Genomic DNA, 26429 nt, shown 5'->3' with positions numbered 1-26429 from the left:
GAGGGGGGTGGGGGTGGGACACTCCTCTTTAAAGTGGTTGTAAACCCTTACACACTTTGGCCTACAAGTAAGCCTAGATTAAGGCTTACCTGTAGGTCCAAGAAATACCTCCTAAACCTACACGGTTTAGGAGATATTTGCCAAAAGACAGGCACCGCTGTCTACAATGACAGCGGCGGAGCAGCAAGACCCAACTGAGAAGATGGATGCGCCGTACTACAGGGGACAGCGTTGACATCGCTGGCTCCTGTGTCAGGTAAGTGACACATAATGGATTACTATGCGATGCATAGTAATCCATTATGCTTTACCTTTGCAGGGAATAAAAGAGGAAGTAAACTCATCAGGGTTTACTTCCTCTTTAAGCATCTGTACAAAAGCTTATCAAAGGAAGTCAGCCTGATGTGCAGATCTTAGCCTGGTCAAACCAGGTGCAGATCTGCAGCTAAAATCTTCACCACATTGTAAAGGAGATATGAGTTTATATGGCATAGAACCTGCAACATCTTGACAACAAATCACAAATATATCAACATTGGTGCATGTTTCAAATCCCTTTCAACATAGACACACATATCAAAACTGGAGCAGACAGAATCTAGCACAGCTGTCCAGTCAGCTTCTGTTTTCAGCTTGTTTAAAAAAAAAAAAAACGAATCACTTTAATAACAAACATGTTATACTTACCTGCTCTGTGTAATGGTATTGCATGAGGCAGCCCAGCAGATCCTCCTCTTTTCGGGTCCCTCGCCGGCTCTCCTGGTCCCTCCTTCCTGCCAAGTGTCCCCACAGCAGGCAGCTTGCTATGAGGGCATCTGAGCCGAGCCGCTGCTCTGTGTGTCCATACAGACATGGAGCCGCAACTTGGCCCCACCCCCTCTATCTCCTCATTGGTTCACTGAATTTGACAGCAGCGGGAGCAAATGGTGGCCAGTGCTGTGTCTCAATCAGGAGGGAGAGTCCCGGACAGTTGAGTCTCTTGAGCAACATCACTGGATCGAGATGGGGCTCAGGTACGTATTAGGGAGGCTGCTGCACACAGAAGGTTTATTATCTTAATGCATAAAAATGCATTAAGATAAAATGAACTTCTGCCTTTTATTTTCAATGTTTAACGTGGTTTTAAAAAGCTAGAACTTGACTGGGTGCCATGCACAGCTGTTGTATATTCTGGATGCAGTCTTGACAAATTCCCCTTATTGGGGTGGCAGATACTGGGGAGGCACAAAGATTGTACAGTTGCACTCCTTTTCCCTAGAGCTTAGTAAATTTAGTAAAGCCCTGCTGATTTCCATCATTCAATCATGTGCAAGCAAACATTTTATTATTTATTTAGTATTAGTTTATCATTTTGGTATTCTTTACAAAGTGAAGCTTCACCACATTAGATGTACTAAGGAACACTGCACTTGCAGAGTCTATTTTCCTTTGTCAAATAACCAACATGAGGTTAATTTACTACGTAAATCATTAAAAAGAAATGCCTATACTGTTTAAATTAAGTAATGTACTGTCACGCCCTGCTCTGCATATACTCAGCTGCGCTCTATTTTTGGATCAGCTCCATCTAGTGGCCACAATGCAGTAATGTCCTGATTGTGCTATTTCAAAATACTGCAAAACTGCAAAATAAAGCATATGAGATAAATAGAAAATGGCATTTCACACATAATATACACATTAAAAAGGATTATTTTTGAAGACTCTGAAAATTCTTAGACATGCTTTTAATAGATTTGAGTAAGAATACATACCCTCCTATATTTTGACAATAAGTGTATGTAAACCTTAATAAACTTCTCCTATTCTCTCCCTTTCTTTTGTTAAATATGCCATTGAAAGTATCTGTTCAATAAGTGTAAAAAAATAAAATAAAAATACTGTTACTCCTGCCCAAAATGTCCTGTACATTCTGCGGTATTCTCTCAAGCAGCAGTCCTATTGGTCATGCTAACATTACTGGTGAATGCCAGAACTCCTCCCTCTTATGTTAGGGAGATAATGAGTGGGGAAGGTGTTATGTAGCCCTAACACATTTCTTGCCCTATGTTGACAATGCTGCTTCTCCATAGATGCAGTAAAGTTAGTGAGTGTCGTCAACCTAGGACAGGAAGGATGTTACAGATGGGATCATTGGTTAAAATAAAGGGGAAAAAAAACTTAGCCTGATAAAAGAATTAAATTTATTATCAAGAATAGCCTGATAAACTATCAAATCTTTGAAGGTAAAGCAGTATTAAACCCAAAAGCAAACAAACATATAGTTTATTGCAGCTTACTAATTCTTAGATATGAAAGCTGAATTTATTTTCTTTCATCTGGTGATCCAGCCAGTCAAGTCTGTTTTTTCCAAAGCACAAGCTCTCCAGCAGAATGTTTTCATGGATGGGACAAACCATTTAAAACTGGCAGGGGTGCTTAAAGTGATCATCCTTTAATTATGTAAAACCGTTATCCCAAAGGAAAAAAAAAAAAATAATAAAAAAACAGTTTGCTGTAACCTATTATAAAGTGTTATCTGGAGCTTGGATTCAATGTGTTGGTGTATTTAATTCTGCTAATACAGTTAACACTACACTTCCCCAGACTGACAATTCTGCTGTCTGCTGTGCCTCCTGTTCTCGTTCATCCAGAGTGGTGTCTCACTAATATCGGAGGTGTGTGACTGGCCAGATCAGCAGGTGGATTTGCTTCTGGGTTTAATACCAATTTAAGTTTATAATGTGTGTGATGCACTTCAAAAAGCTGAATTTTGCTTTCCAACTGCATTTGTATTACTTCACCACAAGGTGGCAGTGTTGATGTATGGATGGTTTTGTACTGTAGTTCAGTGGTTGAAAATCCAGTATTAGGACACATTACTACACAGCAACAACTATGAATGAAGCCAAAATGACAACCTTTTCCTTTTTTTTTCTTTTTTTCCTCCACAGTATGACTACAGTTTCAGAACAGAACAAAGTGCTGCAGCCCGTCTGCCCCCCAGTCCTGCCCGCTGCCAGCAGATGCCCCCACCATGAGAAAGAGACACAGAAAACGGATTTGGCACTCACAAGTACTACTGAGCAGAACCCATTGCTGCTGACCCTGACTTCTAACCCTTAACCTGATGGTAGAAATGAAGAGTTGGTGGATTTTTTTTTCTAACAATCAGTTTTTTTGTATTGATATTTTGTAAATATAACTATTAAAAAAAAGGAAAAAAAAAAGAAGAAAAAATAATTATGGAGTTGTATTACCCAGTTGTGGGCCTGATCTGGCACAGTATCCTACAGTGTTACCCAGTAGTGATCACGTCTACACACTTCCAGCCTCCATAGAGGTGTTGCAATGAGCCAGTCTGACATTGACGCTGTAGCGTTTTGTGAACTTGCGTAACAGAAGCTGACGTGACACACAAGTTATTTGTTTATCTGTTTTTTTTATATATATTTTGTTGACTAGCATCTTTAAAATATGCTACAATAAAAATATTGTGCACGAACAGCTTGGAATTTTTATATGCACATAACATAACTTGTGAGGTTGTGTCTACTGAACAGAACGTGATATCTGTACATTTGAAGGTCCTACGCATTGTTACACAAGCAAGCTCGCTGAATAATGCGAATTTCATTACCACTTAGCAATCAGAAGCACTGTTTGTATACAAAATGATCGCATTACTTATACTTTTTTGCCTTTTCTGGGGAAAAAAATGTTTTTATGGCATTTAAATGTATTGTTATAATGTATGGCATTCCTCCTACTCCATATGCCATAGCTAAGTAGTTCTTTAAAAGGAACTTTACCCGGGCATGTGAAAATGAAGTCAGCAGCTTATAAACATTTGTAGCTGCAGAATTCAAGGAAACCAATACTTACCAGTCCATGGCGTCTGGTGCTGTCTTCTCCACAGCCTCCCCCTCCCCCTGGAACCACTGTCTTAGATGTGGGAGCCAGCCGTTATTTCTAGACGACTCACAACCAACTCCTTGCTGCACATACACATGGTCAAGAAGTGCAGGAAGGCTGGTTCTTCAGTGTGCCTACCTACCCTAGATCACTAACTTTATTGTAATATAGGCATCGTCAGCAAACCCCGCCCTCAAGGACTTCATTAACTACTTTTCAGGACCACAGTAAGCTTCTCCAGGGTTTCGATTTTAGGAATTTACTATAGTGCTAGATGCACCATAACTCCCAGACAGGAATGGGGCCATCCTTGCATCTCTAGTGTAGGAGTATGGCCCTGAAGCGAAAAGTGAGTTTCGTATAAGCAGTAGTTTCTAGGCAAAATATCTATTTAAACTGTAATGAAATGTTGAATTTTGATATTACTGGAAAACGTCATCTCTAAGTAGTAAGTGTATTGTATGTATGCAAACTTGCCCATGTCCTGTTTATACAAATATATAACTTACAGAAAAAAAAAGTTTGATAATTAAGTTGATGCACCACACTGTGTAGTGTTTGTTAATTCTTATTATCCCAAGCTCGTAGGGGTGAGCAAATTCATCAGAAGGGAAACAAAGTCTGTGGCAGATGTAACCCTTGGAGTTATTGGGTAACTCAACTGGCCCCATTCAAGGCCAGTGCTGTTATGGATAGTAGGTTAGCATTTGGAGTGCTCTAGGCTATGAAATGTTATTGGGGTGTGTCTTTTTCTTTTACGTGAACTTGTTTTGTGGACTGCCTCCAACTGTAAAGTTCAGCAGCGAGCGTCCGGATTTCAATCCATGTGTGGCCACTCCCGATCAACCTTTGTCAAACGTGCTTGTTAGAACACTTTTCTTGGTCAGTGGCTGCAACCGTTAATTAGTGTATTCTGACAGCAGAGAGTCCCCACTGTCAGAATACAATGGGGGTTATTTACGAAAGGCAAATCCACTTTGCACTTGGAAGTGCAGTCGCTCTAAATCTAAGGAGTAGATCTGAAATGAGTGGAAGCTCTACTGATTTTATCATCCAATCATGTGCAAGCTAAATTGCTGTTTTTTATTTTCCTTGCATGTCCCCCTCAGATCTACAGTAACTGCACTTCCAAGTGCATTTTCATGTGGATTTGCCTTTAGTAAATAACCCCCATTGTCTCCATTGTAAGGATACCTCTATCCACCCTTCTTGCGTGGAAGGAGGAATCCCTTTTTTTTTTTTTTTTTTATGTTCATAAATGAAAAAAGAGCAAACTATGGCCGGCCTAAATGTCAGGATCTTACAGGTGCTTAAAGGTTCAGCATACTCCTGTTTTACATTTGATAGATCCCGGATAATTAAACCATCTGATGGTTTCTTACATTTGTGGTTGAGTCCGCGTCATCCATCACACTTCAGTGGTCATTGTGACAGGCTCCCATGTTCCCTGCTTGAAGAGATTCTAAACATGCTAAAATGAGCAGGATTTCCAAAAACTGCCAGGAGCACAGTTGGAATCCTGGAATGTCCAATGAACATATGTGAAGCAGGGGGTTTTACAGACCACCATTCATATCTAAAATAGAACTTTTTAAAAGCTGGTGAAGCTTTAATTCACTGTTTGTCCCTAGGAGTTATAGGTGGCCTCAATGAACAGAAAAGTGATGTAGGAAGGGACGGAGAAGAGCTCATACTGCTCTGACAGGGTTTTATCAGGGTGCATCTATGGGAAAGTTTAGTACATATTTAGTATGTATTCTATGACATAGTGGAAGTGGAGTTTTTTTGGTCTATGCAAAATGTGCTTTAAGTGCTGCTAGTTAGCTGTCTCCCTTTAGAAGAAAGAGTTTTTTTTTTGTATGTTTGGCTGTGTTTAGCAATTGCAAATGCTGCTTATGTGGAAGCAATAGTTATTTAGGTAGACAACAGTTGTTCTTTAGTCCTTTGTCAATCTTTAGGTTGCTTGCTATGAGGTGCTGCAGTTTGGATTGCTTAGTTAAATAGCTCTGCTGATCTGCAAATTTTTCAGCAAATTTTTGACAAATCAGCTTGAAACCACATCTTCCTTGACACTGGTATATAAACCACAACCCCTTTAGTATAGATTAGTAATGTAGACTGTTGGCAAATACTGAAAAGGAATCCTAAAGGCAAAAGGAGCCAAACGATGACAAAGCTGCACCATAATTCAATGTAACAAATATATTTTGTTTAGTTTTTTTATAGTCTGAAAACCAGCTGAGGCTAGAGTAACAGTATATAAAGCATAGAGAACTATAACCCATAAAACCTATAAAAACATATCCCACACAATGCATGCCTCACCCCACCTTTCTTTATGAGTATCTTACTCGGTCTCAACTAATTTTGGATGATTAATAACAACCATCCCAATCTGATCATATAATCTAATAGTAGCAACATATAGATGATATTTTAGTGAATCTAATATAAATTGCTAAAATTATCAAATGAAAATGTTGCAAAGTAAGAGTGCTAGAATGCAGACACTGTTGTATGCTGATGCGTCGCTGACATTTCATTACGTTATATTAGTCATAGCAAGGTGCAAGGCAGTACATTGTGTGTCACTCCTCACTGAAAAAATGTCATCCTCAGGAGGAACCACTGTACTATCTGACATTAGTACAGCGATCTCCCCTGCTGCTCTATTGTGTTCTAAAAGGGGGGGCGCCGTTGGCTGAGAGCACTGATCGGCAGACCTTTTTCGGTCTTGCCCCACTGCAGTACACACGGGCTGATTGTCGTCTGGTTTCTATTGAACCAGCAGATACCGCCCAACATTTGGCCTTGTGTACTAGGCTTTACTGCTCCATTGTCTTTTGATACATTTACTTTGCAATATTTTATTTTGTACTGAAATTAAATTTATTATAACATTGTGTGCTGCTACTACTAGATTTCACAAAGGGATTGAGTTCAACCCAATAGTGCGTTGAGACCCAGGTCTTTTAGCATGGATGATTTCATGTGAAACCCCCTATTAATTTATATATTGTCATGCATACAGAGCGACAGGGTGTGGAATGCAGTCTGTGGGATACAAATGTTTTTAGATGTTTTTTATGAGTTGGGTAGGGTTTTTGAACTGTGTAATTTGTCTCTTTGTCTCCAGCTGGTTGTCATACTATAATAAAACTATATTTGTTACATTGAATTATAATGCAGATCCCTGGATACTTTTGCCTTCATGTTATGTTCAGTGATACTTTGGGATCCAGCCATCACACTGAGTTGTGTATAATACATCACGTTCTTCAAACTGTTGAAGAAATGTTCTCCCCACAATTTGAACAAAGCTGCTGAATGCTGTTCAAGAGTGTCAGAATTTAGATTGGCTGGTTCCACCAGAAAGAAAGTAACTCCAAACTCTGTGGTTTAGATTTTGTGACCTTTTTGGATCCAATGACTGGTACCAATAAGTAGTTGAACTATGGATTGCAGAGGAAAGGTAGGTATCCTGGAAATCCCTTTACATTTTCTACAGGGGACGACAATATTTAAGGGGCTTATGTTTTAACGTGTATTTCTACTTTTGCAGTGAAGTTTGGGAAAACCCTACTTATGTGTATGTTATGTGTTCCATTCACACAGATATCCTAAAAATAAATAAAAATAAAATAAAAAGGTTTCCCAAGCTAGTCACACAACATTTGTCAACCCTGTTTTCTATTAGTCTTAATGAGTGGGTGATGTTGGGCCTCTGAATTGCGTAGGCTGCTGTAACCAATTCATTTTTGGAGTAAAATTTATTATTAATTATTATTAAATAATTATTATTATTTGGTTTGGAGCTTCAATCTCCAGATCAGTGTTTGCATACACAACCTATGGTGATTGTAGTAACAGTGACATTAAGGTAAACCGAAAATCATTACCTCAGTTAAGGCCTCAACACCACCTTTAAATCTTATGAGAGCTGCCAGCATACAGACAGGGTTGATTATGGCAAACACAGTTCTCCAGCCACCTCATGAGCAAAAGAACCAAGTAGGTTTTTATTCAGTGCTGGAGTTATCAGAAAAGAGCATTCAAAATTGTAAGCAGCCATTTTGAAATATTTTCTTTTGAGTTTTGCTATGTGAATGAGAACTTGTAACAAATTTTAAGAAGGCATTATTCTAATTTGGCTCCAAAAGTGCGAATACACTTGGAAGCAAACCGGTCATGGAAACCCAGTGGCACTTAATACTATTACATTAAAAAAGGGAATCAAGAGATCATTCAGAGCTAACTAGGTATCTTTGGTGCATACTGGAATAATATGTAGTATCAAACAAGGTTCTCATCAGCATCAACTCACCAGTGAGCTTTCTGTACTGTAAGTAGGCTTTTCTAAGGCCCAAGTCACAGCAATATGGCTGTTTGCCAGTAGATGCAAGAGAGGCAGCAGGGTTCCCCAGAATTAACTGTCAGTGGGAAGCCCCATGGAAGACAATCTGGAAAACAGTCTGTGTCCAGGCCTGATCAGTTTCAGGTAATCACTACAAAAGCAATCAGTGGGGCTTCCCACATACAGCTAATCACAAGGAAGCAGGAAGGGAATGAGGCCTAATTCTTATACATGTCCACTTAGAGGATGGTAACTTCATGTGTGACATGAAAAGGGGGAGTGTAGGTGTGTGTGTGTATATTTATAGATTTGTATGCACATACCAAGCCCACAGATATGTTCTCACATATGTGGATTCTATTTGTAAATTCTTATTGTGTACAGAATATGTGGTCTTCTTCCAAGGGCCATACATTCCACCACTGGTGGAGGCCCTTACCCATTGTGTTACCAAATGCTGATGTTTAAATGTAGTCAATCGCTGAGCTGTCACTTGGGATAATGGGACTAATACAAAAACACAATGCAAAGCGATGTAAGGGAAAAATAAGGCATCATCCAGGGTATCAGATCTGGAGTGGTTTCTACTCTAGATTAGGCAATGAAAATTGACAGCTGATTAGATGTTATGGGTAACACATGCCCCTAGCTGTCAATCTGTGTGATATATTCAGTGTTCTCTTGTAAGCTCAGGGTGGCTTACAAGATGCTGGGTGTGAGTCTACTAGAGACATCGCTGGAAACTAGGATGAGAATTGCAGGACTTAAGTTTTATATCTTATGGAATTCTAATGCCTTTCTTAGTAACAGTCAGAAGAACAAGTTTGATTTTGTGAGCCTTTGTGCAAAAACCTCCCATTTTCCTTGAGTCTTTTGCTGCTCTGTGTATTTTAATACATTGCAAAAAATTCACTTACAGACCCCTGGTGTTTTTATGCGATGCATAACTATTCATAAGCTCGAGGTGGTTCTGATACTTCTGTGCCAGTTTAACAAAGCAAGGAAAAGGATAGTACTGATGTTCAGTGATCCATAGCAGTGAACTTGATTTCAGTCTACTGTAGTCAGATGAGATAAGAGTTGTGCTTGTTTGGTTGTTGCACTTAAACATAGTCCCTTCAATGTGTCTTATCTGCCGTAGTGGCAGGGTTCAGAGATCTGCATTGCAGTCTACACACTGATTATTAGTGAAACAGTCCATAATTGTGGCAATTTTTAAATATCAGCCATTCTGCTAAGATGCCCTCCCAGGCACACAGGCTAAACACCCATAGCACAAGGTGCGTGTCTAACCTGCTATGTAGATGACAGATAAAGTTAACTTTTTTATTGAGATAATATTTCCGGGAAAAAGCCGAACCATTTTGGCTCATGGAATAAGTTGCACATCTCCATTGTTGGTGATAGGTGTTGCTTACAGGGGGAGTCAGTGATGTTGTGGGCCCACCTACAGTTTGAGAGAGAGGGCTAAATCAAATTGCAGACCCAAATATAGAAGGCTGTAGCAAGAAGATAAGTACACAATTCTGTATATTGGCGGTGTGGGTATGTAATTATCATGTTTTAATGACCTTAGGCTTGTGTTTTACATTGTCAATTGTGGAAACGAATTTCCACTTTATTGGAGATATACTAGAATAGGGGAGGGTTTCAGATGGGCCCCCCAGATGGAATAAACAAACACAAGAGGCCAGTCGGTAATTCAGCTTTCCCGTCTAGGCCAACAGCTAAAATAGATTTTGTGTAGACTGAACCTGTAAAATAGCAATTTCCATTTTTTCTTCCCTTTTAATATATTTTATCTTTTATATTTGAAAGTTTCTAATTCAAAAAGTAATGACTGTTCTTCTAAGCAGCCTGCTTAACTTCTTTGGTGCAAACGTATTTGAGCCCTGTCTTTGTGTATGAAATTAAAGCACAAATAAGATCTGATATAGTTTCTACGAACGCCAAGACAGATTTTACAGATTAGAAGCATGACACAGAGTACGAGGCAGATGTTCTGTTGCGCGTGTAGAATTATTTTTGTAGAAAACACATACCAGGATACATCTCATAAGTTACAGATTTCTTGTAATTAGACTTTTAAATTAAAAACGCTGAAGGTTTATGAGCATCAGTTTTGCAGGCTGTAATACAATACTGTGTGAGAGCTGGACTCTTAATTAAATATTAAATGAACTATAGAAGAAATGTATTCAGTAATTTTAATAAGAAGATGATGAACCTGAATTGGTTGATCTTGAGATATTTTAACTGGCTGTCGTTTCATTGGGACTGGCGTATACTGGGAAGCATACCATGGTGAAATACAGACAAATATTAGTCACAGTCAGAAAAGAAAGCAATGGCACTCCAGAGTAAAGAGCCGCAATCTTTGTTGATGGCTCTGATGTACAACAGACCACCTGAGCTCCTCCCTCTCAAGCGTTTCAATCATAATAATTCTCTGCCAATAAGCTCATCATGAATGAAATGTGGCAGCGGGAGACGCTCAGGTGTTCTGCTGCTGTACACCAGGCCCACCAATAAACACAGTTTGCATTTTACTTTGGAGTGCCACTACTTTTATTTTTGATTGTGGATGTGGGGGATAAAAACCACATGGGAGCTACCACTGAGGGCCAGGTCTGTGCGTGGGTGTTTGTGTTTGCAGTAGATCATTGGACGTCTTCTGATGGAAAGACAAATATTAAGCATTCTATAATGTTACATATTTGGACATGTTTGGTAAGGTTGGGTGAGACGTACAGATAATGTACCAGGGCCCATAGCAACCAAATGGATTACCGACGTTGGAACATGAAAATGTAAAATTTGATTTTTGGTTGGCTATTGTGGTTTTATGCCCAACATATTATTCTTTACCCTATTAAGTAGGGTGTATATGTATTACAGAGGAGCAATACTGTGTAAATTGTACCCCAAAAATAAAAAGAGAGAGTAGAGGGCAAAGAACTCACTAGTCATTTATGTGGTGACCTGTATTGCTCATGGCCTCCCATCAGCTGATCTTTTCTCCATTAGTGACTTACCATCCATGCCTTATTCCAAACTGTCTCTTTGTGGAGGCAATCATCTTTGTTGAGGAGCAGAGCTTTGCATCCTCCTTTTTAAGAACTGCTCCACTGGTGATTTGATGACTGGTGGGGGTAACGATCAAGAAAAACAGGAAAGGTGCAAAAAGCGCAAGTCCTCAGTAGAACAGTAAGCAGCATAGTACTAACAATACCAAATCTCACTCCAAATCTTTTGAGACTAGCAGTCAGAAACAGCAGTACAATAGATATCACACTGCAGCTTTAAGGAAGTACGCTATTTTTCAGGAGTAATTCTAGGCAAAAAAATTATTTTTTTAGGCACAATTACCAATTCAGACGCACCCTGCCTAGCATAGGCCGCAACTCCAAGACCATTGCCCACTAATGTGAAGCAAATACAAGGTAGTAAAGCTAGAATGGGAACAGCATGTGGGTTTATGTTGTAAAAAAGCATAGCTATCCTTTAAGTAATAACTGCTCTTTAATGGTTACCTGCAGTCAAAAATAAATATGCAATTTTGTATGGTGATGTTATTCATTTTTTGCCCTACTTGTAATTCAGAAATGCATCTTTCTGCGCTTGCTTTTATATTCATAATAAATTAAAGAGCATTTTCTGATTAAAGTACAGTTTGACCAATATTCCACCAAAAGGGATTCTTCTGTTAAATTACATTTGGGTAAGCAAAGTGCATAGCATCTAATAAGATTTAACCTTATATTCCTCTGGAGTGGTCCTGACAATGAATGTTTGTATTTAATAGCCTACATGTCCATTTTACATAGCTTTTTTGCATGTGTATTGTACATGCATTTGTGACTTGTCTTTACTGATTTCTCCCTATCTGGAAAAGAGAAAAAAGGGTAGACAAAAACACATCTCTGGCAGGAAGCAGATTGTTGTACACTCAACGAGTATATAAAGAGGGAGGAGATGGAAGACTACAGTAGGCATCCTAAATGTCATTCATTATACATTATAGGCTAGCTGACAGGCTAGCTTGGGTATGAACTGTTTTGTCCCCTGGGTAGAAACAGTAGTTTATAATTTTCATATGAGCCACAACAAAGTTAGTAGAAGAAGGCAAGACATCCTACCTCAGAAGTTTGCTTGGGATTGTTGGTCACAGAAGCTTGTGTCTGCCATAGAAGAGGTATATAGTACCGCTAACATGAAGTGCCATGGACCACTTTATTCTTATTTCTGTGACCACAGTGGGCTGGAATGTTGAAATGAAAGGACAAAGGACCAGGCAGATTATTGCAAGAAGCTGTTAGAGGCCCATTTACACCTATCTGTTCTAGTGCATAGAAGCAATGTACTTGGTACTGCAACAAACACAGCTCTGCATGATTGATTTTCAATGTCACCGCAACTCACTAAAGCCACACACCTATGGCATACATGTGGTGCATTGCAGAAAAAAAAATGCTGCATGTCCTGATTTTTGTGTCCATTCTAGTGTGTTGGCAGTTATTTGAATGGGCTTCCTTAACGCAAAGCATGTTAACACGCACGAACAGTGAAATGGAAATGGACCCCTTTTTTTTTTTTTCAACAAGTATTCATTATTCAGAAAAGTTTAGTCACTTTGCTGATAATATGCATTATGCAAATTGTGTATGTACATGCTGCCTGCTGCCATAAACCTGGTGATCAATACGTTGATGTTAGACATTCACAAGACCTCTGAAATTGGCCAAAAAGTAACCAGATTACAGAAATTCATCTACTGCAGACCGAAATCTACAGAATTTTTAAAGGTATACTTGTTTCTAAAATAATAGTTTAAAGCTTTGCTCAACCACTTGTAGAGGATGGTTGCGTATTTACCATAATGTACACAGCAAACTTGCACATTATTGCAAACTTTCCCACTAGTTAGTGTGCCCTTTGCCATTGATTCGGCATCCATGCTTCCCCCTCTTTGCTGCTTCCACTGCCACCAACATCTTCAGCCAATCGATTACTGCAGCAGTGTCTGCTATTGGGTATCCATGTGCCTGCTACGAATGCAGAGGTTAAATTATCAGCAGATGCCCAAAAGTGGGTATGGCAGTGGTTGGCATAGCCATGCTAGTCTTAGACACTGGGGACGAGCTGGGAGTGTACACTACTGTGCATAAGTCATTCCACAAGCAGAGTAACAAGAACAAAATAAAAACATTTATAAAAAGGCAAGAGGAAGATGTTTCTTGGCAGAAGAGACTTTTCTGTATACCTCTTCTGCTAAATAAAAAAAAAAAAGCTCTACCTCCTAACAAATTTTTGTTTAGTTCCATTTTAAAAGAACCACTAAAAAAAGAACTTGCTCTAGAATGCATTTCAAGCTATTTATCTACCTTCTTCCTGTGAATGTAGCAGCTGATTTTGTTGAGATATTACATCAGAAGTGGGGCAACTAGGGAATTGGTGCTGAATTCCAACAAGACTACTTAAGGTTGTTTCTTGAAATCCTTCTATTGACTTGCCAGGTAAAAGCTAGAGTCTGACATGTAATGTCAGGATTTGCTCTGCAGGTTAGCAGAGATAGTTTAGGTAGGCTTACAGAATGCAGTAGTAATCATTGTAGTCATATTTGCCTCTTTGGGTTCTGCAAAGTATAAAGCACAGCAGGGCTGCTGGACCTTAAGTGTGCATTTCCTACAAGTTGTCTTGCGCATCAAAAAAGTTCTTTCATACAGTATGTGTGCCTATTGGGTTATTTTATGGGCTTAGGCTTTTAAAGGAAACCTTTTCTGGTGGAAACATAGGGCTGCCATTGACCTCCTTCTCAGAGCGCTAGTTGCCTGGCTGTTTTTGACTTCAACACTTCCAGAGTCTGACCTGGATCAGGCAACTAACATTTTGAGAAGAAGTCTGAAACGGCAGCTTGAGTATTGCCTCGGTACAGGTTCCCTATCTCCTCACAACCCTTCTGTATGGGTACATTGGTTGGCGTAGTAACATATATTTAGTATGTCTTGGGTAGGGCAGTAATATGCCTGTAAAAACTTGAGTAAATAAGTTACCCTTTTAACCCTGTGCCCAGGCTATAGACATAAACGTTTTTACATTTTGCTTGAAACAGTAGTTTACTGACCTCTCTAGCTGAGTGTGCTCTGAAGTAATTTATTCTCAACAAAAATTCCAATGCTGGGTTTCAGTCCATTACTAACAACTTACAAGCACCTGTTGTGTGTTTATATGAGAAGACTGGCAGACTGCCAAGATTATATATTACAAAAGGGGGGGGGGGGGGGGGTAAAGAGTTGTGATTTCAGTGCCTAAATTGTAAATTGTGCAGATTCATTTTTTTCATAATGCTACAGAGGTGAAGAGGAGTTTTAATGCTTGTTCGAAATATGAAAATAATTGAATGTGCATGGCTTGGTAATAGGTTACTTTTAACATCAACCCTTAACTGAATTTAACCTAACCATAACCAAACAGAAAATTATAATACTAGGATTGATATTACTCTGTTTGCTGCAGAATAAATCACGCCATAAAACTGCGCCAAAAATTACTTTGCACATTTTACGCCAAATACAACTGATTTTTTGTGTAGTAAGACGAACTACCTCATAGGGGCATTTTCAAATATCACCTTCAGCTCCTCCTGCTAGTGATATGTAGTATCACTACGTGATCATAGTCCTTTGTGAGTGGTCATAAGAGTCTAGCCATTTACAAAGGCAATGTGCACCCCCCTCAATGTTAATGTATGGGCACAACCAATTCAGCTCGCAGTTTTCATCTAAATTGAATGTTCCTGCAGGCACCAGATGTAAAAGCATGAAGGCTGAAGCTTTTTAGTATGAGCCAAAGTACAAAGAAAAAGTGTAATACCATCAGTGTTCAAAACAACACTAATGAAATTAGAAGGCGAAAGAATTGTAGAAAAGAACAAAAACCTCAGCATTTAGTATGTCCTTTTGGATTGTCTTTGTTGGATATATAAAATGCCAAACAAAATGACCATATATTAAAGTGTACGTATGTAAACCTCTGTCAATTTTTTTTTTTTTGCTATACCCCATTGGGTAGATTACTCTTCTTGTTTCAAGGATACAGAATATATGTAATAGAAAATAGCTAAGGCAGTAACAACTAGTGTCCCCATTAGAAGATTTACTTTTACCTCCTGTTTTGTGACATGTCTAAAAGTTAGGATTATTATTATATAGATGTATATAGTGGCAGCAGTTTGTGCAGCACTTTCCAATAAATAAGGGATACAAGAGGGTTAGGAGGGCCCTGCTCATAAGAGATTACAATAGAATGGATTTCCCATCACTTTTATTCTTGGTGACAATGGTCATATGGACAGATGGGAGGTTGAATCTCCCAAGTAGGGACACAATATTAAAAGAAATTGGCAGATGTCCTTTACCTTCCCCACTTTATCCAAAACCCCAAAAAATTGTTTTGGCTATACATACACTTTAATACATGCCAAAATGTTTTTGTATTTATTTTACATGTCACCCTGTATTTTAAGAAGGGTATTTTCCTTGCAAGTTTATTAGTCTGTATCCTTAATATAATTTGTTAAATAAAATTTTGTCTTTAACCACTCCCGTATTTTGCGTTGTTTTTTGGTTTGGAGTCTTTATCTTACAGTATGTAGGAATGCACAGACAAAAAAAAAACCTATGGGTTATAGGTATAACAACCTTTGCCTACTTTCAACATTTTCAGTTTTTCTAGGTAGCAATTTCTTCCATTTTTGTTTTTTGTTAAACCTTTACACATTTCTGCATTCCCTTCCTACCTCCGATTTATGCAATAGTTATATGTGGTAAAGTGTTGTGCGGGAATGACTTGCGTATGCATATAGTTGTTCACATATATTGTCATTTTTGCATTACACAATAACATACATGCAAGACACAAGCTATAAAGAGCAGGACGATATGCACCTAGGAAGACGACTATTAGTCATATTTACCTACAGATCATGGGCACAAAGTAGATGATGTACCCTACTTATCCAAGGGTTTATTTTTTTAGTTTTCCTGAAGTTTGCCAAGCCATCTTAATGTTTAAAGGAAAGCTGTAATGACAGAAATATGGGTGCTTCCATTGCTGACTTGTATCTTAAATGATTACAAACACATTCATATACTGTATCTAGTGGAGAGAATAGCCTCAGATGATACACAGAAATTAAACAAATCCTGCTACATAAGTTGTGCCTGTATCTCCAGACCTTTCTTTTCTGCAGCCATTCACAGGACAGAAATTACACATTTTTGAGCTCTGGAAGGTGGGGATCTTAGGTCACACACTGTAAAGCTTAGAGCAGGGAGCCTAGTGTAATCTGAGACCTGAGGGAGTGTAATGGACACACACCCCCCACACATAATGTGGCAAATTCCGGATTTGAGTTATTCTTATGAATGTAAAACATACTGTATGGACAGGGACACAGGTGGATTTGACTTAAGATATTACACTGTTGTCTTCAGGATTTTCTAGTCGTCCCTGACGAAACACTGCATTGGGAGGCGTTCTAATGTCACAACACTGCAACGTGTCGACTGCGGGCATCTTTGTGGTTGGAAACAAATGCTGCTTATACAGACTGCCATTTTTTTACATGCTCATTTTTATCTGACGAAATGTGGAGTACCCTGGATTTTTCTTTGAATAAATATGACCCTGGTTTATAATACTACACAATTTTATGCATGCACCTCTGATTATTTGGTGGAACTACAAGACCCAGCCATCTGTGATCTCCATTAATGGTTTTGTGGCTCTGTGGATTTATCATGTCTGTCTGACCACCTGCAATTAAGTGGTCCATTCTTTTTGGTAAGAGGCCTGGTGTGTTGATGTTCGGTGGAGGATAAGTCCATATTCACATAATTTGTATTTCTGTCTACACTGTGGGTGATTCCAGTGTTTTCTCCTAAACCAGGATTTTATTTCAAACACTATGAACTTTTTATTTGTAATACTATGTTTATAGCGCTGAATATCGTTCTATTTTTCAATCTGGATTTTATTATTTATAATTCACATTATGGGACATTAAAGAGGTGTTGTTTTTTATGGTTCACTTTTAATGGACATTTCAGGAATTAATTTTTGATGTATATTTTCATATTGTTATATTTGTTTCAAGGAATATTAACACACTGGTTCCTTTTCACAATTATTCTCAAGATAATTTAGATTTAAAGGGACAGTAACAATTTTGGGTATTTTACAAAAGGGCACCTTGTACATAGTGTGGCATCACTTTATTTATATATCTTTTTTTTTTCTTAAACTGCATGGTGCAAAATCTGGTGCAGCTTTGCATAGAAACCAGCTTCCATGTTTTATTGTCAAAGCTAAATTGAACAAGCTGAGGTTAGAAGCTGATTGGTTACCATGCACAGATGCACCAGATTCTGAGTGTACCAATTTTACTATATCTACCCCAATATGTTCCTTGCACCAGAGCAGGACTTTTATTTTATTTTTTAATATTAATTTAACAAAGGATTACAAAACACAATACATAACCCTAAGGTACACCCTTAACATTTTATTATCTTTTCATGTGACAACACTGAAGTGACACTTTGCTACAATGAAACGTAGTGAGAGTACAACTTAAACGTATAATAGTGTAAATTTGCTGTCCCCTCAAAATAACTCGATGCTCAGCCATTAACCGCTTCAACCCCAGGAGATTTTACCCCTTTCCTGACCAGAGCACTTTTTGCGATTCGGCACTGTGTCGATTTAACTGACAATTGCGAGGTTGTGCGTCGTGACTCCCAAACAAAATTGACGTCCTTTTTTCCCCACAAATAGAGCTTTCTTTTGGTGGTATTTGATCACCCCTGCGGTGTTTATTTTTTGCACTATAAACAAAAAAAGCGACCATTTTGAAAAAAAAAACATTTTTGATAAAAGAAAATTGCTTAATTATAGTGTTTACAAAATAGGGGATAGTTTTATTGTATTTTTATTAATAACTTTTTTTTTTTTACTAGTAATTATTATGGTGGACACGCCGGACACATTTTTGGGACCATTGTCATTTATACAGCAATCGGTGCTATACAAATGCACGGATTCCAGTGTAAATGACACTGGCAGTGAAGGGGTTAACCACAAGGGGGCAGGGTAAAGGTTTAAGTGTGTCCTGGGGCATGTTTCAAACTGGGGGGGGGGGGGGGACGTGGCTACATGTGACACATCACTGATCTCTGCTTCCAATCACAGGGAGCAGAGATCACTGACAATGTCCATAGGCAGAATGGGGAGATGCTTGTTTACATTAGCATCTCCCCGTGAGACGATCGCTGGTATGCCCACGGCGATTGAGTCCGCGGGACCCGCGACCCGACTCGCGGAGGTTCCGGCTGTGGCGAAAATTTAAAAGGGACGTACCTGAGCACCCATTTACCTGTCCGTGCCATTCTGCCGATGTACATCTCTGTGCGCGGGTCGGGAACTGGTTAATGTCTAAACTGTGGCAATAAAAATGAGTACACCCCTAAGTGAAAATGTCCAAATTGGGCCCAATTAGCCATTTTCCCTCCCCGGTGTCATGTGACTGTGTTAAAAGGTTTCAGGTGTGACTAGGGAGCAAGTGTGTTAAATTTGTTATTGCTCTCACTCTCGCATACTGGTCACTGGAAGTTCAACATGGCACCTCATGGCAAAGAACTCTCTGAGGATCTGGGAAAAAAAAATAGTGTTGCTCTAGATAAAGATGGCCTAGGCCAGTGATGGAGAACCTTGGCACTCCTGATGTTTTGAAACTAAATTTCCCATGATGCTCCACTACACTTCAGAGTGCATGAGCATCATGGGAAATGTAGTTCCAAAACATCTGGGGTGCCAAGGTTCGCCATCACTGGCCTAGGCTATAAGAAGATGGCCAAGACCCTGAAACTAAGCTGCAGAATGGTGGCCAAGACCATACAGCAGTTTAACAGGACAGGTTCCACTCAGAACAGTCCTCGCCATAGTCTACTAAAGAGGTTAAGTGCTCAGCGTCATATCCAGAGATAGTCTTTGGGAAATAGACGTATGAGTGCTGTCAGCATTGCTGAAGATGTTAAAGGGGTGGGGTGGGGTGGGGGGGGGGGGAAGCAGCCTGTCAGTGCTCAGACCATATGCCACACACTGAATCAAAATGGTCTGTATGGCTCTCATCTCAGAAGGAAGCCTCTTCTAAAGATATGCACGAGAAAGCCCACAGTTTACTGAAGACTGGATTACTGGAATCATATCCTGTGGTCTGATAAGACCAAGATAAAGTTATTTGGTTCAGATGGTGTCAAGTGTGTGTCTTGCCTACAGTCAAGCATGGTGGTGGAAGTATCATGGTCTGGGGCTGTATGAGTGTTGCCCGCACTGGGGAGCTACAGTTCATTGAGGGAACATGCAAGCCAACATGTATTGTGACATACTGAAGCAGAGCATGATCTCCTCCCTTGGGAGACTGGGCAGTACTCCAACATAACACTCCTAAACACACCTCCAATAGCGGCTAATACCCTAGATAAACCTCTGTTTCGGCAACCAAATAATCTGATCTAAGCATGTTTCACTTATGATTTCCTCCAGTTGTACCCAGTTTTTAAAAGGGGCATTATGTGTTCAATCAATTAATCTTACCTGGACCACTGCTTTGTGATAATTCTAAAAGTCTGGTAAAGACAACCCCCCCACCTGTTGACTTCGCTCTAACAAGCATTTTCTGAGGGCCTTGGTTTCCAAATAAATCTCTTAACCAGTGATCTAAAGGCCTATACACACGATCAGACTTTTTGACAAGAAACATGTAAATTAGCTGTTTTGGAGCAACATCAGACCGTCTGTACGCTCCATCAGACAAACTTTTTCTGTTTTCATCTGACTTTTGTTGGCTGTGTGAACAGACAAACTTTTTGACAACATAAGTCCGATCGTGTGTACACAAACCCATTGGACTTTTGTACAAATGTACAAACACGCATGCTCAGAACCAATGCAAAAGATCAGACAAGTTGACCAAAGGTGGCGCTGGAGTAATTGAACGTCCTCTTTTGAAGTGTTGTCAGTATGTTGAAACGTCACTATGTTCATGTTTGTTGCCTAAAAAGTCAGATCATGTGTATGCAATACAAACTTACAGCCAATGCCCTTTTGTACAAAAGTCCGATCGTGTGTATGAGGCTTAAGGGTTTTAAAATGGGCTCCCGGTATATTTATCAGGAGAGCCTGGAAAATATAGAGAGCCTTCGGAGGAGTCCTCATTTTAATCATGTTTACCCTGTCCAGCCAGGAAAGCCTGCCGGCAGGGTAGTCATTTGAGTCCTGCTCGATTTTATTAAGGAGAGGAAGATACTTATCCTGATCAAAGGTGTGCGCATGAGGTGTGTACCCCATGCGTGTTTGGGTAGCCGAATGCTGGCTGTCTCCTGAGATCTGCCCCCCCCCCGCGCTGCTCTGAAATGCTGCATCCAAGGAGTGTGTAGCCCGCACTGCCTGTGTAAACAGTTTCAGGTAATGTAAGTGCCTGCAGGGAGAGAGACCAGCTGTCAAACCTCAGCGGTGATGTCCGGGGTGGGCGGGACCGAACAGCTATCAAACACCAGCCAATAGAATGGGGTCTGGGCGGCCACTACATTTATATGGCCCGCCCCTTTTTTAAGCAGCCCACTCATTGGCTGGTATTTGATAGCTGCTTGGTCCCGCTCACCCCCGACATCACTGCTGAGTTTTGACAGTTGGTCTTTCTCCCTCCAAGCACTTACATTACCTGAAAGTTTCACACACTGAGCACTCTTGCAAGCCTCACTATCTACTGCATGTGAAACTCCCCCTCCACCCTGTCAGCACCAATCAGTGCTGCCTATCAGTACCAATCAATGCCATCTATCAGTGCCAATCAGCGCTGCCAGCATCACCTATAAGTGCCAATCAGTGCTTCCTATCACTGTCAATCAGTGCCACCTATTAGTGTCAATCATTGCTGCCTATCAGTGTCCATCAGTGCTGCCAATTAGTGCCCAATGCCCATCGGTAGTGCTGCCCATCGGTGCAGGGATGGAGAAATGAACTCAACAGCTTGGCACATTTTCTATGGGTGGGCCGGCACAGTGGGGCACAACTGAAATCTGTTGATGTTTATTAATGCCAGATGCTGATCTTTAGTATAAAAGGTAAGCGCCACACTGCTATTTAAAATAAACTACTGGGAGGTGAAATAAAAAAGTGACAGTAAGGGCTAGTTTACACTTTTTTTTACCCTTTAAAACATGGCTTCAGACATGCTTTGTTAAAGCTCTCTGAATACCAGTCAAAGCTCATGTTACTAAATAAAATGGTTCGCTTACAGTCCTGTTTACACCTTGCTTTTGCTTGGTGGGTGCTTCAATGTGGCTTTGGTGGGGCTTCTAATTTCAGAGATATGCAATTTTCACATGTACTACACATCAAAAAGAGAATAAGATTTTTTTTTTCAAAACTTAACAGGGATAGTGGAAACCTCTCTACAGATAATTGCAATACAATTAAACTCAAGTGTAACAACTTTTTAATGGGGAGGTTCACACCATTATAGCATTTTTTACACTTGATTGTTACACTTAATTTTATATGTTTAAGTTACTATTATAATGTGAATTATTGCACTTGAAGTTAATTTTCCACCACCCCTGCAAAGTCCATGTATTTATGGACCTTGTTTTGTGCACTGGTGCACAGTCAAATTGGAACAGGAAGGGGCCATCCCCAAACTGTTACCAATGTTGGGAGCATGAAATTGTTCAAAATGTCTTGGTATGCAGATGCCTTAAGACTGTGGTCATCAACCCTGTCCTCAGGGCCCACTAACAGGCCAGGTTTTATGTATTACCTTGGGGAGATGCAGACTAGAATACTGCAATCACTGAGCAGCAAATGATATCACCTGGGATGTATTTCAGTTATCTTGCAAACCAGGCCTGTTTGTGGGCCCTGATGACAGGGTTGATGACCACTGCCTTAAGAGTCCCCTTCACTGGAGCTAAGGGGCCAAGCCCAACCCCTGAAAAACAACCCCACGCCATAATGACTCCTCCACCAAATGGTTTGGACCAGTGCACAAAGCAAGGTCCTAACCTCAATCCGATAGAACACCTTTGGGAGAATTAGGTTGGAGACTGCGAGCCAGGCCTTCTCTCCAACACCAGTGCCTAAACCTTGTGGACAGCCTTCCCATAAGAGTTGAAGCTGTTATAGCTGCAAAGAATGGGCAAACTCGATAATGAACTCTACGGACTAAAACTGGGATGCCATTAAATTTTATGTGCGTGTAAAGGCAAGTGTCCCAATACCTTTGACAATATAAAGGTATATACACACACACAGCTCTCTGGTCTTGGCCATTGTGGAGAGGTTGGAGTCTGTTTGGACAGGTGTCTTTTATACAGGTAACACATTCAAACAGGTGTAGTTAATACAGCTAATGAGTGAAGAACAGGAGGGCTTCTTAACCACTTGCCGCCCGCCCATAGCAAATAGACGGCGGCAAAGTGGTTTCATAATCCTGACCGGACGTCATATGACGTGATCAGGATTATGAGCCGCTGCGCGCCCCCGGGGGCGCGCATCGCGGCGATCGTTGTTGCGGGGTGTCAGTCTGACACCCGGCAACTACGATCTCGGTAAAGAGTCTCCGACGGAGACTCTTTACCACGTGATCAGCCATGTCCAATCACGGCTGATCACAGTGTAAATAGGAAAAGCCGGTGATTGGCTTTTCCTCACTTGCGTCTGTCAGACGCGAGTAGAGGAGAGCCGATCGGCTGCTCCTCTGACAGGGGGGGTCTGTGCTGATCGATTATCAGCACAGCCCCCCCAAGGATGCCAACACTGGACCACCAGGGATGCCACCAGACCACCAGGGATGCCAAGGACAAGGTATGCCACCCTAGACCACCAGGGATTCCAATCAGTGGCACAATGGATGCCAATCAGTGCCCATAATGGATGCCAATCAGTGCCCACAATGGGCATCACTGATTGGCATCCATTAGTACAATATATTATAATACAATGCCGCCTATCAGTTCCCATCTGTGCTGCCTATCAGTGCCTACCCATGCCCACCTGTGCCGCCTACCCATGCCCACCTGTGCCACCTACCCATGCCCACCTGTGCCGCCTACCTATGCCCACCTGTGCCACCTAACCCATGCCCACCTGTGCCACCTATCCATGCCAATCCGTGCCAATTTGTGCCACCTATCAGTGCCCATCCGTGTCGCCCATCAGTGCCACCCATCAGTGCCGCCTATCAGTGCCACATATCGGTGTCCATCAATGCCGCCTCATCAGTGCCACTTCATTGGTGCCACCTCATCGGTGCCCATCAGTGCCGCCTTATCATTGCTTATCAGTGTAACCCCATCAGTGCCCATCAGTGAAGGAGAAAACTTACTTATTTGCAAAGTTTTGAAACTGAAACAAAAAAAACTTTTTTTTTTTCAAAATTTTCGGTATTTTTTTTATTTGTTTAGCAAAAAATAAAAACCGCAGAGGTGATCAAATACCACCAAAAGAAAGCTCTATTTGTCGGAAAAAAATGATAAAAATTTCATTTGGGTACAGTGTAGCATGACCGCGCAATTGCCATTCAAAGTGCGACAGCGCTGAAAGCTCAAAATTGGTCTGGGCAGGAAGGTGTTTAAGTGCCCGGTATTGAAGTGGTTAAAGAAAAATTAACAGGTCTGTGAGAGCCGGAATTCTTACTGGTTGATAGGTGATGAAATACTTCTGTCATGAAATAAAATGCAAATGAATTACTTAAAAATCATACAATGTGATATTCTGGATTTTTGTTTTAGATTCAATCTCACACAGTTGAAGAGTACTTATGATAATAATTGCAGACCTCTACATGCTTTGTAAGTACGAAAACCTGCAAAATCGGCAGTGTATCAAATACTTGTTCTCCCCACTGTGTATATACACTGTATGACACAAAAATGTGAGAGGTGTACTCACTTTTGTGAGTATTGTCGGATCCCAGCACTATAGATAAAAATATAATTTAAAAAAATGGTGTGGGTCCCCCCAGTCCATAACAGCCCCCTTGGGTCTGTTATGAATATTAAGGGGAAACCTGTGCCAAAAAATAAAACAATTGTGTGGGGGTTCACTTCAAAATCCCCTACTCATTCACCAAAAAAAGTGTCAAAATTAAAAATGACAGGAGAGTTTTTGACAATTCCTTTATTTAAAAAAAAAAAGTGTCCTGCGATGTAAATCCATCTTCAATCACAGCATTGACGGACCAAAAAAACCCCTGAAAAAACTGCCTCGACGGGAGGCGTCCTCGCGACTGCAGGCTTGTCACAATGACAACTGTTATATAGCTGATAGGGGGGCCACCCGGTGATTTACCCAGGTGACTTCGCCCCATGTGACAATACATGACATCAGAGGGGGCGGGGTCACCCATTTACATCACAGGATGGCCCCGCTCCCAGCTATATAACAGCTGTCATGAAAAGGCTGCAGTCGACGGGATGCCTCCCATAGAGGCAGAGTTTTTCCCTTTTTTCCCTCGGGACCATCGGTGCTGTGATTGAAGATGGATTTACATCACGGGACACTTTAAATAAAGGAATTGTCCAAAACTGTCTCCTGTGATTTTTATTACTTTTTTTGGTGAATGAGTAGGGGTACAATGTACCCGATACCCATTCACTTGGGTATCGGTAACCTTTTCCTGTGGCCTGCCAGGTTGTGTGCTCGGATAAGGGTCTGGTGTGGCTTTTGGGGGGACCCCCATGCCATTTTCTTTTACATTTTGGCACGCGGTTCCCCTAAAATCCATACCAGACCTGGTAATGGACTGGGAAGGGGGAGGGGGGACTCGCGCCATTTTTTTCAATGATTTTTATGTATATTGCCAAAATCCGGCAATATATTACAGCAGTGAGCAGTTTTAAATGACATTTTTTTCTTTAGATATGCCATTTTGCTGCTCTCATTCATGACACTGTGTACAGCCACTATGTAAGCAGCCTTACATAGTGTGGGGTGTGGACTTAGCCCCCTGAGCCATGATTGGCCAAAGCCGCCCTGCCTTTGGCCAATCATGGCTCTCACAGCAAAGCGCGCTGTGATTGGCCAAAGCATGCAGGTCAGGTGCATGCTTTTTCCAATAGTTGTGGAAAATTTTATGAAGATGTATTTTAATGTATTGTCATAAGAGTTCTCCCAGTGTCAGCACTCCCACAGGCCACTCTAAAAAGCTGACTGAGGCAGACTGGTGCTGGTTGAGATCCATTAGGTAGTGGAAAACTTCCTGGGATTGGAGAGAGGTGTTTGCACAGTGGGGGTATGTCTGTCAGCAAGCGGGCCACTGTGCATTGCACAGACGAGCGTCTGAGGGGATATGTTTGCTCTGCAAGTATCGATTATGGGCGGATGCACGCTCATTGTCTCTGCTGTGTCTGATCAGCACATGTCGAGATTCGCAGTGCACCTGCTAATCGCCTTCCATCTACAAGGAAGGGTAGCATAATCCAGGTGTGCATTGTTCTCTGTAACAATACATAATAAGGATGCCCATCATCAGGAATTGTAGTCATCGTTCATTAGTCATTGTATAAATACATTTATTCTGTATCATGTCTTTATTTGGTCATGTCCTTATATGGTCATTCACATCCTTTGTTGTTCATTTCCTGTGAGGTCACAATCTGTGTAGGAGCCAATCCCTCCTCTTTGTAATTTCTTTTGTTGTCTGTGAATAAAAGTAATTATGGACTGCTGAGAGGCAGCCATTCTGAGATGAGGACGTAAGAATGTAGTGATGTCTGTTTACTGGAAAACCAGAGGGGAGACATGGAATGATAGGTAAGGTACATTATATCATTAAGATGGAAATGGGTGCCTATTAGCACAAGAGATATGGCTGTGTGCACACACAATTGCTACCACACAATCAGCAGCCATCAATGCACTGATCTCACAGTGCATTATGGGGTATTCTGCGGACACTTGAATTTCCCATGAACGCCCCATAATGTTCTAAATTCTGCAAACACCCAGTGTTCAAGCCAAACTTATGTTAGACTTTATCAGGCTCATCTCTAATGCTAATTAGGGTTTAGGTCTGGTGACATGCTTGGCCAGTCTATCACCTTTACTCTCAGCTTCTTTA

At 40.7% G+C, this 26429-nt stretch overlaps 1 protein-coding gene across 8 annotated transcripts in view; it reads left to right on the top strand.

Annotated features, from left to right (window-relative positions):
• The window catches only part of MVB12B (multivesicular body subunit 12B), a 270594-nt gene extending 254745 nt beyond the window's left edge, over window positions 1–15849 (top strand). For all 8 annotated transcript variants that reach the window (XM_077478994.1, XM_077478988.1, XM_077478989.1 and 5 more), the window contains one exon: window positions 2934–15849. In XM_077478994.1, coding sequence (XP_077335120.1) covers window positions 2934–3020 — 87 coding nt within the window. In that variant the 3' untranslated portion in view covers window positions 3021–15849. The remainder of the gene's footprint in view (window positions 1–2933) is intronic.
• The last annotated feature ends 10580 nt before the right edge of the window (window positions 15850–26429 follow it).

The sequence above is a fragment of the Lithobates pipiens genome, unplaced genomic scaffold, assembly GCF_037356315.1.
Source record: "Lithobates pipiens isolate NorthernLeopardFrog02 unplaced genomic scaffold, aLitPip1_a1.2 Scaffold_1, whole genome shotgun sequence".
Lineage (NCBI taxonomy): Eukaryota > Metazoa > Chordata > Amphibia > Anura > Ranidae > Lithobates > Lithobates pipiens.
This window is presented reverse-complemented; position numbering and strand designations above follow the sequence as displayed.